At 44.6% G+C, this 16,768-nt stretch overlaps 1 protein-coding gene across 5 annotated transcripts in view; it reads left to right on the top strand.

Annotated features, from left to right (window-relative positions):
• Positions 1-316: 316 nt before the first annotated feature.
• EVI5 (ecotropic viral integration site 5) overlaps positions 317-16,768 on the top strand; it is a 73,606-nt gene continuing 57,154 nt past the window's right edge. For 3 of the 5 annotated variants that reach the window (XM_083511059.1, XM_083511058.1, XM_083511055.1), the window contains exons 1-2: positions 317-874; positions 13,764-13,981. In XM_083511059.1, coding sequence (XP_083367185.1) covers positions 13,833-13,981 — 149 coding nt within the window. In that variant the 5' untranslated portion in view covers positions 317-874; positions 13,764-13,832. Of the gene's footprint in view, positions 875-12,610; positions 12,945-13,763; positions 13,982-15,863; positions 16,096-16,768 lie in introns of those variants that run through there. The other 2 variants (XM_083511056.1, XM_083511057.1) reach the window with 2 other exon arrangements.

Raw genomic sequence — 16,768 nt, 5'->3', positions numbered from 1 at the left:
ATTTGTTAATTAGTGGGCATGAGTACTGCTTTATTATTTGAGTGTATATATTTCCTCAGGACGCCCCTGTTTTCATTGGAGAAATGTTGGAGGGTATGGTAGGACGTCCCTGTTTTCATTGGACCCCCGAACCGTCTGAAGGCAATCCTGTATACGGAAGCTTTTTTAATGTTTAATATTTTATTATGGGAGCGGTATACAAATTTGAAGAAGAAGAGGAAGAAGCAAAGGAAGGAGGAAGGAAGGAAGGAAAGAAGGAAGGAGAAGAGGAAGAAGTATGGTTAGGAAGAGCCCATGTGTTATGACAACACAGTTCCCATCATAGATCTTGTTTTCTCCTAAGGAGATAGTGCCTTTCCCCCCGCTGGGAGAAAGCTGAGAATCAAGTTAGCATTCAAGGCAGCCAAACCACGCGCGAGAAAAGCTGCCCGGCTGCTGGATGCCGCGCAGCCTGCATTAGTTCCTCGGTAGCGAAGGCAGCCCCGCCGAGAGGCCGGCCTTCCTCGCTAGCCAACCCGCGGGGCGTTGCAGCCCGGCTGCCCGGCGGCGTCCCTTTCCCCGCCGTTCGCCCTCTGGTCCAGCCTCGAGTCGCCTGCCCCGACGGCGGAGGGGGGCGCGTGCGCCTGCGCGCGGGTCTCTCCCAGGGACGTGGCCCGCTTTCTCGAGGCTGGAGCTGCTGGAGAAAGGGTGGAGAGAGAAGGAGGGAGGGAAGGAAGGAAGGAAGGGGGAAAGAGAGGACGAAGAAAGGCGGGACGCCGTCCGGGCGGGGAGCTCCGAGGCAGCAGCAGCAGCAAGCAGCGGCGGCGGCTCCGGGCCGGGCTGGCTCCCAGGAAACTGATGTTCTCGCCTCCTCTCCCCGGCAAAGGCTTCCAAGGTGAGCGAGAGGCGCCCCTCCTGGCCCCCATCGCTCCTTTGCACCCCAGGGGGGAGGAGGAGACCCCATGGGAAGAAACCACCAATCCACCACCCCGGGGGAAAGGGTGCCGGGGTTGGGGAGCCCGGTGGCCTTGGAGAGGGCCAGGGCGCACGGAGCCCCCTCGCCGCGCTGCGCCCTGGAGACGCGAATGACAGGAAGGTGTGGACGCCTGCCTCTCTCTCTCTCTCTCTCTCTCTCTCTCTCTCTCTCTCTCTCTCTTTTTCTCTGTCTCCTCGGGCCTGTTGTGGCCTTACAAAGAGGGCTGCTCTGCAGGCTCTCCCTTCCCCGCGTCTTGCAGGCGCCTTGCAAAAGGAATCGCAACAGATCAACATCGGAGAGCGCGCTGCTTGCGCTGCCGCGGGATTTCGTCGGGGTTTCCTCCTCCTCCTTTCCACCCACCGGATTTCCTCTCTGCGGCGGGGGAACGACCCCTGTGTTGTGTGTGTCTGTGGTTAGTCTTTGTGGCAACGTCCCTTCTTGGCTCTCCCAGGCTGAGCACCAAGCTCCAAGTGAAGGGACCTGATCCGGCTTTATCAGACAGAGATGCGACCGGGTTTTCCTTACAGATGCTCAGCCATCAGCAAGAGTGCCCCTGAGTACGGGCAGAGCGCTTTCTGCTTAACCACAGAAAGGTTGCACTCGCAGATGGCGTGACACAAAAGGTCAGCCTTCTAGCTCACTTGTTGAAGATTGATTTCAAGCCATGGGATGCATGTACGAGAAGGGGGATATATAGTGGATGAAACTCCCCCCCCCCACCTAAGAACTGAGTGGCCCCCATCAGTCCGCACTAGGTCCACGAGGGGCCTCCACAATCCCATCTCAACCACATTTGGCAAAGAAGAATTTTTCTTGTCCTGCGTGTAATTCTCGGTCAGAGGTGGAGGTGTCTAAAATCAGATGCGCCCATTTTGGAGATCCTTTTATGGCAGCGGCAAGCTACATACATGCACACACGATGGCATGCATTTTAAGATCTCTGCATTCTCTCCTGCAAAACGGTTGACATGGGGAGGAGGGAAGATCCCCAAAGGAGCTCAGGCGTGGAGTTACCGTAGTTCCTTAGAGAAGCTTAAGTATGTCTGAGACACTGTTTTGGAAAAAATAAGCTCTAGGCCTCTGGTCCTTTTGTCTTGGCTCGGTTGCACCACCCATTATGGAGACTGGTATGTTTTCCCTGTTTAAGGCTTGAAACCATTTTTCCTGAGCTGCTTTTCCCCTTCCCTTCGCCCACCTATGGTATCCCATAGGACACTCTGGGATAACACCAAGGTTTTATTACTGATACTGCTCATTCTCATAAGAAGATTCCATTACTCTTGCAGCAGAAGAAGAGAGATTCTGTTGATATGTGTGGATCTTGCCTGGGGGAGTGAATTACCCAAGACATCTAGTTTGAGCCCAGTGGCCTTTACAAGGGGTAACATGTTGATTTCAGCTGGCTTGCAAGCACCTAACAAAATCAAACTGAAACACAAGTTTCTACATGAACCATGTTAACTGATGCCTATCTCTTGCTTAAATGGCAGTAGAATGAGTTGAGGTGGTCCTTAAGAAGATGCTAGATATTTATTTAAAAGTGACTGATCCTCTTGCATCCCTGAGGCATTGGAAATATTGATCCGTCTGTTTAAACTTTCATGAGTCTCTGCTTGCTAGTTCAAAACAAGATTTTGTCCATTATAAATACTCATGTACTAAACATTCTTCTGCCAAGCTGCAATTTGGACAGACATTAACTTTAGATTGACTAATTCTAAACCAGAAGGCTTGCATAAGAGTGATGAGCTTGCATAAGGATATTGTCATTTTTCCACAGAATCATAACCCACTTCCTGTAAAAAAAAGTGTTTTTAAAAAATCCCTGTTAAGTCAGCTATTTGTATACTTGGCATGCTGAGGTTCAGTCCAGGATAGCTTTCCGGGAAGTTCAGTTTGCTTTTAGAAAGGGTTTATGTTTCCTCGAAAATTCACCCCAGAAGATACTGTGATGAAACTTTTGAGAGAATAAATGACTTTTAAAGCAGAGGTGCATGCTCAGATCTGTGACGGTTGCTCAAACCAATGGTGGAGGCTTGGGTGAAAGTGCATCATTCAGCATAGCCAAAAACTATGCACTTCTGAATCTATGGACAGAAAACTATGCACTTCTGAATCTAGGGACAGCGTATATTCCCCTCCCTATTCCCACTCTTGATTTGCCTGTGGGGCTTAGCTGATCCACAAAGATGTGGGAAAAGCTGCAGACAATGGGTGTTTGGAATTCCCCCATGGAGTAGGAGGAGGCCGAAATCTTATTTTGTGCAGGCGTCTTTGTAGGGAGGAGAAAGCTGACCTTGAGGGGAAAACAAAAGCTTGCTACAGTTGGAACAACGATGTTTGTTTGCTGAGTTAAAAAGAGAGAGAGAGGGCTATCCACTTAGGATATCCAACTTAAAAACTCTGGGAGATAGGCTGAAGGCCATGCCACACATTACAGTTGGTTTATTATATCACTGGTCTCCTTTTGTCTGTACTAAATATAGTTGGATTGGGCAAAGGGGTGGGGGTGGAACTGATTTGATTCCTCAAGTGGTGCCAGGGTGGAGGTGTTTAACACTTTCCCTTGCACAATTTTCCCATTCTAAATTGCTTCTCTCACGCTTCTATCTGCTCCACAGGGAAGTATATAAGTGCCTGTATCATGGCTGCATTCTCTCTCCCTCTCTCCCTCCCTCCCCTTGCAAATCCGCAGACAGTATTTTTGGGAAAGGGTTATTTAAATTGAGGGAGGTAACCTTCCTCCTCCCGCTGCATTTTTTCACTGCTGCTTTACTGATCAAATCAGCGTCTTCTTTCCCTGCATGCAGATGTATTTAGTTAAAAACAAACAAACACCAGGAGATCAATCAAAGATTTCCCAGCATAGTATGCAATTTGTCCCTAAGGCAGCTCAGCACTTGTTACCTTCCTGCGGCAGGCTACTATAGCCTAGTTTGAGATCAAGATTTACTTACATTTTGACACTATTTTTTCGTTTTTCTGATGGTTGCTGGGATTTTGAGCAAGGCCAGAGAAGCTGACATCAATGTGGGGGAGTGGCTGTCAGGTGCATATTAAAAGTCACGGGGTATTGTGCGTTTCCCCCCTTGACTCCATTTCCTCACCTTCTCCACATTGTTTGATGCTGAGGCCTGGTGTTTTGTGGTTAGAGGGAAATTACATGGTTTTTCCAGCAGATGGCTGATAAGAAGTGTATAGAAAGGCCAGGCTTGTATTCAGGAGGTGATGAAGACTAGAGGAAGACTAAGAATAGGCAATTGGTGCATGGTTTTCTAGGATTTTGTGTTTTTAATGTGGACAGTTGACTTTACCCCAGCATAATTCCCTTTTCTTTATTTTACAAATAGGTGACACGCCTAAGATTCTCATTTGCCCTTCAGTTTTTCAAGCTCCTGCATACTGCTAACTGCATTTAAACAAAATCTCTTCAGGAAATAAAATCTGTAAGGTCTGTAAGGACCAGGTACTAGGGCTAGGGTTAAGCTGACACTAGTGGGTTGTGGGAAGAAATAACAGGAGTAGAATCTCACTCTTTTAACAACTGCATTTTCCCCACTGAAAGGAAGGGAGGGAGACCTGCCACTAGCAGTAAATTATCGAGATAGCTTGAAAGTAAATGCAATTAAACCCAATTGGACCTCTTCTCAAATAAATGTGAGGGCTGTGTGTATCTCTTAGGTCTGTCTCCTAAGGCTGCTTTCCATATTTTTTTCTTTCTTTTTTATACCAGGGTACAAAACATTTAATATATACACCTATAAACTGTAGCGTTCATGAGGTAAATGTGTATATATCCCATTGGGGCAGGACTGAGGAAACCCAAAAAGCAGTTGCTCCTTGTTGCTTGTTTAGCTGGGGGAAACTGCAATCTGCTGATACATAATGGGCAGAGCGGCCCTAATTTTTACTGGCTGATCCCCATGTAAAACAACCTTGAAGCACACAGTTCTGTAGGTTTGGAGATTTGTAGAAGGTGATGAAAGATAAGATCTACTTTAATGTAAGATGAGCATAGGGTTAGCATAAGATTAGCATCTGTTACTCCTTTAAATTGTTTTTCCATTCTTGTGTCCTGATCCTAAACTTGCTATGTAAATAGAATGGATGTTTCACTGGTACCGATAGAATTTTCATGGAAATATGATTAGCATCCTATCACACAAGCTGGGTTATAAACAATCAAAAACTGTCCTCTACTGAACTTTTAAGACTAGAAACATTTTTTAAAAATATTGGCTGTCAGACAGCTCTTACTGTCAAAGTTCTTCCTGGTGTTTAATTGGAATCTCCTTTCTTTTAACTTGAAGCCCTTGATTTGATTCCTACCCTCCAGAGCAGGAGAAAACAAGCCTGCTCCATCTTCCAGATGACAGCCCTACAGATGTTTGAAGATGGCTATCCTATCTTCTCTCAGTCTTCTCTTTTCCCAGGCTAAACATCCCAACTCCCTCAACTGTTCCACTTAAGGCTTGGTTTCCAGACCCTTGATCATCTTGAGTGCTCTCCTATGCACAATTTCCAGCTTGTCAATATCTTTCTTAAATTGTGGCACCCAGAACTGGACAGAGTACTCTAGGTGTGGTCCGACCAAGGCAGGATAGAACATTACTACGATTTCCATTGATCTGGGCACTAGACTTCCGTTGATGCAGTCTAGAATAGCATTAGCTTTTTTTGCTGCAGCATCACACTGTTGATTTGTGTTAAGCTAGATCCTTTTCTCCTAGATCCTTTTCTCATGTGCTACTGGCAAGCCAGCTGTCTCCCATCTTATATTTGTGCAGCTGGTTATTCTTGCCTAGGTGTGTAGAACCTTAACATTTGTCCCGATTGAAATTATTTTGTTAGTTTGGGCCCAGTTCTCCTATCTCTTAAGGTCATATTGAATTCTGATTCTGTCTTCTGTGGCATTAGCTACCCCTCCCAGTTTGGTGTGATCTGCAGATTTGATGAGCATCCCCTCAATTCCTTCGTCCATGTCATTTATCAAGACGTTGAATAATAACGGGCCCAGGGCAGAACCACCCCACTTCTCACTTTGTTCCAGGATGATAAGAAACCATTAGAGAGCACTCTTTGTTAGAGAGCCAGTGTGGTGTAGTGGTTGAGAGCGGTAGATTTGTAATCTGGGGAACTGGGTTTGCGTCCCCGCTCCTCCACATGCAGCTGCTGGGTGACCTTGGGCCAGTCACACTTCTGTAAAGTCTCTCAGCCCCACTCATCTCACAGTGTTTGTTGTGGGGGAGGAAGGGAAAGGAGAATGTTAGCTGCTTTGAGACTCCTTCGGGTAGTGATAAAGCGGGATATCAAATCCAAACTCTTCTTCTTCTTCTTTGGGTTCGGTCAGTCAACCAGCTACAAACCCACCTAACAGTTACCTTGTCCAGCCCACGTTTTACCAGCTTTTTCACAAGAATAACAAGGGAGACTTTGTTAGAAGCCTTACTGGAATCCACAACATTCCCCTGATCCACCAAGCTTGTAACTTATCAAAAAAGAGATTTGTCTGGCCTGATTTAATAGTTTCATTCAGCAGGTGCACGTCAAAGATAGGATTCCGTTGTAAATCTTATTTCAGTTCTTGTTGAGTATAAATTGTTTTCTGCTTGGCTGCTTTCCCATCTAACAAGAGCTATCTGATGGTTATAGTTGTTATAACCTCTTTTGCTCTGCTTGTTTGTTTTTATTGGTTGGATATTATCTTGCTTACCCTGATAGTGCAGGAAAAGGAAAGTTAAGTGCATCTGTAGGTCATTGCAAATATAAGACTATGCCAATTCTTATCTAAAACAGTAATTTTGTGTCAATTCATGTTATTTTTAACAGAAGTTTTTTTCTTAAGGGATGGGTTTAATAGCTCCATTCACTACAATCCGCTTACGGAATAAATAATATTCAAAAAGAATAAAGTAAAATATATTAATATATGATAATGGTTGGTCATATTGAAGAGCTGAATGTGAGAAGGAGTAACTTATATCTTCCATCTCGTTTTTTAAACAGGATATTCAGGACCTTGCATTCCTGTAACTTTTTAATCACATTGCTAGTTGGCATTTTTATTGCAATTTGAATATACTTATTCTTAATTGGAAAATTCATTCTTAATACATATTAGTATTCCCTGTCTTAAATTATTTCTTTAATCTTTCTGAAGGCTGGGATTAACAAAATTTCTGAATGATTTCTGTTTTATGGAAAAATGCTATAAAATTGTGAAGTCTTAAAAACATCATTTGGGGTTGTAGTCTTCTACTTCCTCTATAATTACTTCCCACAAAATAATACACATTACCGTCTTGCAAACACCTCATTTAGACATTGGCCCCCTGTTAGAATGACAACATAACTTATCGTAGCATAATATTTAAGATACTGGCTATCATTAAACAGCACTAAAGTAACCATTAGTGTGTTTTATGGTACATGAAGGCATTAAGTAAGTGTAGATTAGTAATGCCCATGGCTTAGAACTTGGCGAATCCATTTTCCATTCTGCAGTGGACCATAAACTTCACAGTTGGCTTATGATTTGGCTACTGTACTTCCATTTAGGAATAAAAAAATATTGCCACTGACCCACAGGAGAAGCATCATTAGGACTTAATGGGGGAAAGAAATAAGGTGCAAAGGTCTAGCCTTATAAGAAGAGTTTGCTCAGATAATAAATTCCTTGTTGTGTGGCCTGAGGGCCATATTGCCTCCAGGGGAGATTAATTTCTAAGGCTGCCCTTTGTTGGGGTGACTGGTACATAACAGATATGGTGTGATACCATTTGGAACCGTACTGCTCAGTATGGGGTGCGTGTTGCTGGCAAGTATCAGGGTCCATCTTTCATCCCTGTTGTGTCTTCCTATTTTCCATAGATTACCAGCAAATATACAGTGGTACCTCTGGTTAGGTACTTAATTCGTTCCGGAGGTCCGTTCTTAACCTGAAACTGTTCTTAACCTGAAGCACCACTTTAGCTAATGGGGCCTCCCGCTGCCGTCGTGCTGCCGGAGCACGATTTCTGTTCTTATCCTGAAGCAAAGTTCTTAACCTGAAGCACTATTTCTGGATTAGCGGAGTCTGTAACCTGAAGAGTATGTAACCTGAAGCGTATGTAACCCAAGGTACCACTGTATAGGAATTTCCTGGGTGCTTTGAGATGAATTGAAGGGCAAACACTTTAGTTTTCGTTGTTTATTATTATTATTTTAACCATTGCTTGGTTTACGCGCTGGGAAATCTAGGTGATATTTTTTCCCCTCCAAGGTGTGCTTTTCTTCCTTCGCATCTCATCAATTCAGCTGTCCTCACTTAGGTTCGAATGCATTCACACTTGAGTTTGGATACAAAAGCAATGAATTTTGAGGGGCGGATTCCATTAACCTCATTAAGTCATGAAAAATCTGACACGCTTCGTGTAAGTCAAGAAAACGGTATTGGAGAGCTAGTGATTTCCGGTACAGGTTAGCGAAAAGCAAGAGCTGTTGGCATCCGTCTGTCTCGAGAGAAAATGGAGTGTGCCTCCAGGGGGAATTCGAACCATTGCACCGAAGATCTCTTCTGCGGGACACAAGCCTGGGCAGTGGGTGTGAAGGTCCTGGACTGCCCAGAAGACAAGGCCTGCCCCACCTTGTCCTCGCTGATGTGGTCCAAAGAAAAGCAGAGCAATGTGTCTGGCACAAGTTTGGCTGTAGCAGTTGCAGGAAGGAGGTGTAGAAGATGCCAGTCAACCGTCTTAGGGACTTTACTCTGGAATTGTGAGGGGTTTTCTCCTCAGCCTTTTCTTCTCCCAAAGATGTCCCGCAAGGCAGCGGAGGTTTAGGACCAGAGCTTTCCTTCTCTGAGATTGGCTGCTTTCCCAGGTTGATGAGCCCAACATGCCCCTCACTTCCCTCTACAGCATATACAGAAACCACTTTCTTGGCCACTGGACTCACTACTTGTCTCGTCTCCTCAACCTGCCGGAGCCTGTCTCCACATTCAGGGGAAGTCCCTAACTCACCAAGGGTTTGAGACCTGTTGGCTGTCCCCACATGGTTTAGCCAGCCAGTCAGAGTCATTCCTGCTGTTTAGGTCTAACTACCCCAGAAGGAGCACAGTGTGTACTTACACGCTTACTACTACCCTGAGTGGGACACGGGTGGTGCTGTGGATTAAACCACAGAGCCCAGGACTTGCCGATCAGAAGGTCGGTGGTTTGAATCCCCGCGATGGGGTGAGCTCCCGTTGCTCGGTTCCTGCTCCTTCCCACCTAGCAGTTCGAAAGCACATCAAAGTGCAAGTAGATAAATGGGTACCGTTTCAGCGGGAAGGTAAACGGTGTTTCCATGCACTGCTCTGGTTCGCCAGAAGCGGCTTAGTCATGCTGGCCACATGACCCGGAAGCTGTACGCCGGCTCCCTCGGCCAATAAAGCGAGATGAGCGCTGCAACCCCAGAGCCGGCCATGACTGGACCGAATGGTCAGGGGTCCCTTTACCTTTACTACCCTGAGTAGACCTGTTGAATCAATAGACTCTAGTTTATTATTAATTCATTGAGTTCATAGACTTGTAGAGATGGAAGGGGTTCCAAGGGTCATTTACTCCAACCCCCTGCAATGCAGGAATCTGAACATTTTTTACCCAAATGCATAAAGTACATCAATTTCCTTTAAAGCTATCCTTTAAACATTGAATTCTGTAACATGTACTAACAGGGGTAAAAAATCAAGTTTACATATATGTACAAACACAGAGAGAGAGTATTCGGTACTGTACATGTATTAAGTAGATTAAATTTTACAATATTAGGGGTATGTCGGTGAGGAAAACTAAATATCTGTCACCAAGGGCAACCTCTTTTCAGCTGACTCCAAAACCTGGAGTGAGCAAATCTGGGCAGAAAAGTGCTTGAGGCAACAGAAGGGGAAAGGAATACTTTCCTTCTCCATGTGCCCTTTTAGTTGTAAAAAAAAAAAAAATCCCTCTGTTTAATGTGGGTTCAGAGAAGACATGTGAATAAACAACAAGGCTGCCTCAACTTGTCTGATTTGGCCCTTAAATGAAATCTCTGAAGAGCATTTTCAGTAGGTTGCTGTGTGAAACCTGGATATATTTGTGCTCAGCACTTGTATGAGACAAACTGGAAAGGTCAAGCCTACTTTGACATGTCCCTTTCTTGCTTTTGCTAAACATGACGATTGTGTTACCTGAGAAACAAAAATGCTAACCTGTGCTGGCATTTACAGGTACATAGTGACCGTGTTTTGCAGTTCTGCAGAAATATTTCAAATTAAAGCGTCAACAAGTCATGCAAATTAGAAAACCCCTGGGCTCAGACCAAACAACATTTTCAAGTTCTCTGGAAACTTGCTTTGTGGGGGAATAAATACCCGCCATTGCTTTAAAAGAAGAGGGAACGTTTGCTGTTCTTTGAGGCTTTGTGGTTTCTTTAGCACGTTAAAATTATGCATATTTACTTCTGCAGTTTTTACTTCTCCTTTCAAGTTCAGTCACTGGCTATTAAAAAAACAACAACCGGGTGTTTTTGGGTTCCACTAATGTAGAAGCACTTTCTCGGAGTGAAAGTTTTTCTCTTTTCTTGGCACAGAGCAATTTCTGCCTTGCTCTTGGTTGCTTCCATTGTGCCAAAGAAAACAAATGTCTTGGCTTGTGAAGTATCACCAACAAGAAGAAACCTCTTGCATGTAAATACGGCTGGCAAATGAGATAATCGGTTCCGGGTTGGCATTGTTCTCTGTATTCAAATTTATGGAGGTGAATCAGAGACAAACGTTGGCACCAGAGGCCTGCAGGAGCAAACAGGGGAGCAGGATGAGTACAGCTTACCCTGTAGCAAAGCAAAACAAAAAATCCAGCATCCTTGATAAGGGGAGCTCTGTTGACTCGGGTCAGCGGTTTATACAGTGGTACCTCAGGTTACATAACCTGAGGTACCACTGTATAGTCTAGCAGCCTATTCTCACAGTGACTAACCAGATGCCTACAACAGTGGTTCCTAATTGGTGGTCTGCAGACCCCAGGGTGTCCACGTGACCCACCCAGGGGTTCTGTGGCACATGCCCTTCAACTGTCTGGGCCATCCTGTTGGGGCGTGCAATTAATAATAATAATAATAATAATAATAATAATACTATATTATTTATACCCTGCTTATCTGGCTGGGCTTCCCCAGCCACTGTGAGTGGCTTCCAACAAAATATAAAAATACAGCAATGCATCAAATATTAAAAGCTTCCCTAAACAGATGTCTTCTAAAAGTCTGGTAGTTGTTGTTGTCTTTGACATCTGGTGGGAGGGTGTTCCACAGGGCGGGTGCCACTACCGAGAAGGCCCTCTGCTCGGTTCCCTGTAACTTGGCTTTTCGCAGTGAGGGAACCGCCAGAAGGCCCTCGGTGCTGGACCTCAGTGTCCAGGTAGAACGATGGGGGTGGAGACACTCCTTCAGATATACCGGACCGAGGCCATTTAGGGCTTTAAAGGTCAGCACCAACACTTTGAATTGTGCTTGGAAACGTTCTCGTGTGAGAGCTTGGCACCCAAAAACGTGTGTGTCAGGGGTTCAGGAGCAGAGGCGAGGGCAAGGGAGGAAACAGAGAGCGAGGGGGAGGAGGCAGAAGAAAAGATGAGTGATGACGACGACCCGAGATCTCCGAGTCTTTCCAGTGAATCAGAAGATTCACAGAAAGGAGCACCAGTGGCCAGGGCAAGGGGGGAGACTAGGGGGACACCCCAGGAAGATAGAGCCAGAGGGGACTCAGAGGGGAGCAGTTGGAAATCGGGACCAGCGTCACCGCCAGAGAGCAGGGAAGAGGAAGGGCGCCAGGGATCAAGCGCTGGCAGCTCACAACAGGAGGGAGGGCACGAGTCAGGAGTGGCCACACCTCCATCGGGGAGCGAAGAGACGGTTAGACGGAAGGTGGAAGGTTGGGCGCGCGCGCCAAGTTCAAATACACAGGAAGGTGGCGCAGTAGGCAGCCCGGAAAGGGAGCCAGGTCCTAAAGCCCGGCGCAAGGAGACAGGAGGGTCCGGGGGGTCAGCGTCAGAAGAATCCCGGAAGGAAGAGACCCCGGGGGGCAGAGGGACCCAGAGAAGAACAGTCAGGCGGAAAAGGTGGAGCAGGGCTAGGATATTAAGTTGGTGTACAAGGGGCGGAGACTCAGACGGAGCTTAGCCGATCTAAGCATAAGACGTAGAGTTGCGCGCAGCAGCTTGAGAATGGAAACTGTAACTCAATAAAGACTTTTATTTAATGATCGCTGGCTAGCGTGATCCTCTGTGAGCTAGGATCTGGAAGCAACTCTGACAGTGTGAGATCACAGCAAAAACGCAGGTCACGTGACTTGCATGAGAGTGCGGCTTGGTTTTGTGCTGGGACATGTCGGAGGGTATGGTGACACCATTCACGTAACAAAAACTACCTCAGAGAGATCAATATTTTCAGAAGTAGACAGTGTGCATTGGTACTGAGGCAGCACCGGTTGTTTAAATTTTGCGCCCCTAATGATTTTCAACCCGGGGCAACCGGGTAGTATGGAACACAGTATTCCAAGTGTGGGTCATATCATAGATTTGTATAATGGCATTGTGACATTGGCAGGTTTTTTCCAGTCCCTTTCCTAATGATCCCTAACATGGAATTTGCTTTTTCATAGCTGCCACACACTGGATCAACAACTCCATTGATCTTTCCACTGTATCTAAGGATCTAAGGTCTCGCTTCTGGTCAGTCACTGAAGTACAGACCCCACTAGTTTATATGTGAAGCTGGCCAAAAAAAAAAAAAGACCCAGTGTGAATCACTTTACATTGAATTGTGCTTGCCATTTTAGTGACCATTTTAGTGATTTAGCTTTTCTGGAGCTGCCTGAAATCCAATTTTGTTTTAACCAAGAATGATTTCATGGTTAATCCTGAAGCAAACCTGGGTTTCTCACTGCTCGTCATCTCAGCAATGCTGAGAAAAAATTATCACCCATCTGCTACTGTAAAAGGTATTTAACATACATTTAAATCTCTTAATTATCACCTGCTGTAATTTTTTGCCTTCCATTTCCCACCTTGATTCTTTTTTCTTCATATACCTGCCAGCTAAGATTTCACTTCATGCATCTAAAGAAGTAGGTTTGAGTCCACAGAAGCTCATGCCATTAAAAAATGTTAGTCTTTCAGGTGCTACAAAACTCCTTTGTTTTTACTGTAAATGTGAAATAGCACTGGTTATGGGTATAGCCAAGGGAGGGCTGGCTGCTCCCCTTAGATCCACAAATATTATTGAAAAGCATTGAAAGTAATCACTTATCTGAGGTTCTGCCCCCAGCAGAAGCCTGTTTATGAGGTATTTTTACCCATGATTTCCCAAAAAAAGCTCAACAACTTAGATTTCATTAAAAAAAAAAAGCTCAAAAATCCATTGCACTGGTTCTCTTCTTTGTTAATACACAAACTACTGGTAAGAAAATTGTGAGCAGGCCAGCTAGTAAAATTTGGCTGTGGAACTAGACATTTTTGCAGAAGTCTTATTAGGAAGGCTGACGTACCTGCAAGCTTTAGATGTCGCTTTTTCAGAACTTGCAAATGCTCACTTTTCTATCAGTTCTTTCTTCTCATTACATAAAAGCGCCGGTGATCGTTAATAGATACCTGAGATGATTCTATGTGGCTGAACAAATTACAGTTGCATGGAAAGGGAAGGAGAAAAAGCAAAGATGTGTGGAACCACTGGAGGGATCCAGCTAAACACCTATGGCTATATGCTTGCCATTCCTGACCAGGGAGCTGTTAAATGCCTCCTTGTATGCTTTCCTCCTCAGGTGGCGACAGACAAGGTTACAGGGAAGCTGAGTTCTACTCTCTCATGGGTGAAGAACACTGTCAGTCAAATGGCCAGCCAGGTGGCAAGTCCATCTGCTTCATTACACACGGCATCCTCCTCTACCACGCTCTCGACTCCAGCGTTGTCTCCTTTGTCCCCCGCGGAATTGAGTCCCGATGACTTAGAGCTCTTGGCCAAATTAGAAGAGCAAAACAGGTGAGTGGCAGCTTAGCTTTCCTGGCGGTGCTCAGGTTCGGAAATCGGTTCCAGTGGCGGGGCATGTTTTCCAGCTTATTTGTCTGGCCGTTGGTTGCGAGCCATATAATTACCTGGCAAGGCGATAAGCTCAGCTTGGAAGGTATCCAGTAGCCTGCGGCGTAGCCATTCTGTCATATGCGTCTGCTGCCAGGTGAGTGAGTCTGGGCAACCTGTGGCATGTCGAATTGTGCAGGTGGGTGGCTTGGTTTTAAAACAACAACAACAACAGCACGTTCCTGTGCTTTCTTGGAAAGCCAAGCTAGTGTGTTCAAAGATGTGGAACATATAATTGCCTTTAAATCTCCCAAGTTTCCATCTGGTTTTTCAGAAGAATGCTGGGAATTCTTTCTTAATCAAGACTTACATACCTTGCATTCCGGTTCAGTTTCATATTCCTCCCCAACCAGACGGACCATAGCTTTTGTCACAATAAAGGGTTGTGACACTGCAGTACAATTGTGTTGTTGTTGTTGTTTTTAATGCCTTCTCGATAGGCTTGAATGCAAAAAAGATCACATTACGGTCCTAAAAGTACAATAGTTATAAATACAATTGACTTGAGCAGTGTCTCTTCATCAAGGTCCCTGTGTTTTGGCGTTTTGTGTTCTTACTTGGCCTTGTCCACACGGCAAGCCAAACCATGGCTTAATTTGTGATTGTGGCTCCCCCCACCCCCACCCCCAGCTGCTACGTGCAGCACAAATAGTTCCCCCTGTTTTGTGAACCCAGATCATAGTTCACTTGCTTGTTGCAAACCAACTGTGAGTGCTAAACAAAAAAAATAAGCCAAGAACAAACCTTGACTTGTCCTTCTAGTTTTCCACGTGTAGTTTGTTTGAAACAGATAAAGCATACCACGATCTGGGGCCATGCAACAAGACAAGCTAGACTATGGTTGGTTTGTGACGCGTGTGTCACCCACCGGGATTGGCAGGAAGAACATTCACAATTCGAAGCAAGCTGTGTATGTAGTTGTGGTTGATTGCTATAAACAGTGCAACTGCAGGAGTGTTACAGGTACCCATTGTATACCAGCTGTCCCTTATCACCACTGTCAAAACCATCCCTTCTATGTCATTGCCCAAGTATTTTAAATTACTATTTTTCTTGATGGAATACGGTCTTGCTGTGCTAAAGCTGTATGTTGGTGTCCTCTAGTTTGGTGGTTTTTTGTTTTGTTTTGTTTAAGAAGCTGGTGTTTCATGTTTCGTGTATTGATTTGTGACCTTTTGATGGCCGCTTTTGTTTGTTTCTTAATTTGGTTGTGAGTCTCCAAGAGACTGTCCTGTGTTAGGCAAATAAGATGAATATATTTTCTTCTAAATCCTCTCTCCCTGTAGCACTCTGCCAGAACAGTAGTTATCTGTCCTCCTAAAAACAAGTCATGAATGCCAGCAAGGATATATCCATGTGCCTATCTTTCTAATTTTATACACTTTTGTTGTTGTTGTGTCCTCTTTTTCTTTTAGAGTGCCTTTTGTGTCATTTCATTTTATCACAGATCTCTCCTAGTCCATCCATTCTCTGTTTCACTTTTGCTCTCTTTCTTTGTTTGGGTAACACTTACATTCTTCGGAAAACGGAAGTAACTATTTTCAGGTGCTTGTATGTGTGTGTTCTTAAAATGGGAAATTCCTTTAGATTTACTGTAATCCTAAGAGATCAAAGCGGAATACCAGTGTTTAGAAAGCCTTATTGAAAACGTGCTTAGAAACCTGAGGAATTGCCTGTTTTCACTCACGAAATGTATGAACCTAACAGTTCTTCAGAGCTCTGCAGGATTCAGATTACACATTCCGTCACTGTGGAAAACAAACTTTGACCTGAGCATGTGCAAAAAAGGAAGTAGGAAACCTTTCTCTGGACAAGTACTCGGTTTCTTTATTTTTTTAAGTCACACGGGGTTAAGTTCCCCTCCAACATATATTGTGATGGTTCATTCTTAACCAATCACGAATCTGTTTGAGGAACGTAAATCATTGATGGAAATGAAGTGGTTTCTTTTCTACTGACTGCTTACGTTATCATAAACTGCAGATTCTGAATTAAAAAGGAGCCATGGACTTATCAAGGTAAGGATTACAACAGAGAATTAGGATAAATACTTCAAAATACAAACGTTTGCCCCAGTCCGGGTTGCAAAATTATGACTTGTTATGGTGAAGTATTTGTTTCATTCTTCAAGAGTAGACAACCGCGCTTTCTATGCTTATCTGGAGTTTGGACTTGTTTACTGCACTGCTTGTAAGGGAAAGGTTTTCTTTGTGTTTTGCAAATGCAAGGAACGTAGCAGTTTTGCCTTGTAGGCCAAGTCGGGTAAGAAATTATTAAATTTCATGAGCCATGTCTTAACATTCGAAAAGTAGTCCATCACTTGCACACTGATGGCAAGAGTTCCAGTTCCAAATCTTGTATTTGGGCCTTGTGCTTCCTTTTCTCCCTGCTTTCCCATCCTGTGCCCTACCCTAATTTTTAGTTACGGATAATGCTCATGTCTTGCCTGTTCAGGTAAATAATTGCTGTTTTAACTGAGTTCAAGGTTGATTTAAACATAAACAGTGACAGAAAAGCTATTGTTACAGCTGATTCATAAGCTTATGATAATCTTAAATGCTAAAAAAGCTAAGGAAGTAGAAATGGAGCAGCACCTGCTGTAAGTCCCCCTTCCCACCTCCAGAACATTAATTCTATATTCCCTGGATTAATGTTAAGCCATAAAGTGGTCTAGTTCTATCATAGGTGGCT

Source organism: Podarcis liolepis (genome assembly GCF_965112155.1).
Source record: "Podarcis liolepis genome assembly, chromosome: 6".
Taxonomy (NCBI): Eukaryota; Metazoa; Chordata; class Lepidosauria; order Squamata; family Lacertidae; genus Podarcis; species Podarcis liolepis.
This window is presented reverse-complemented; position numbering and strand designations above follow the sequence as displayed.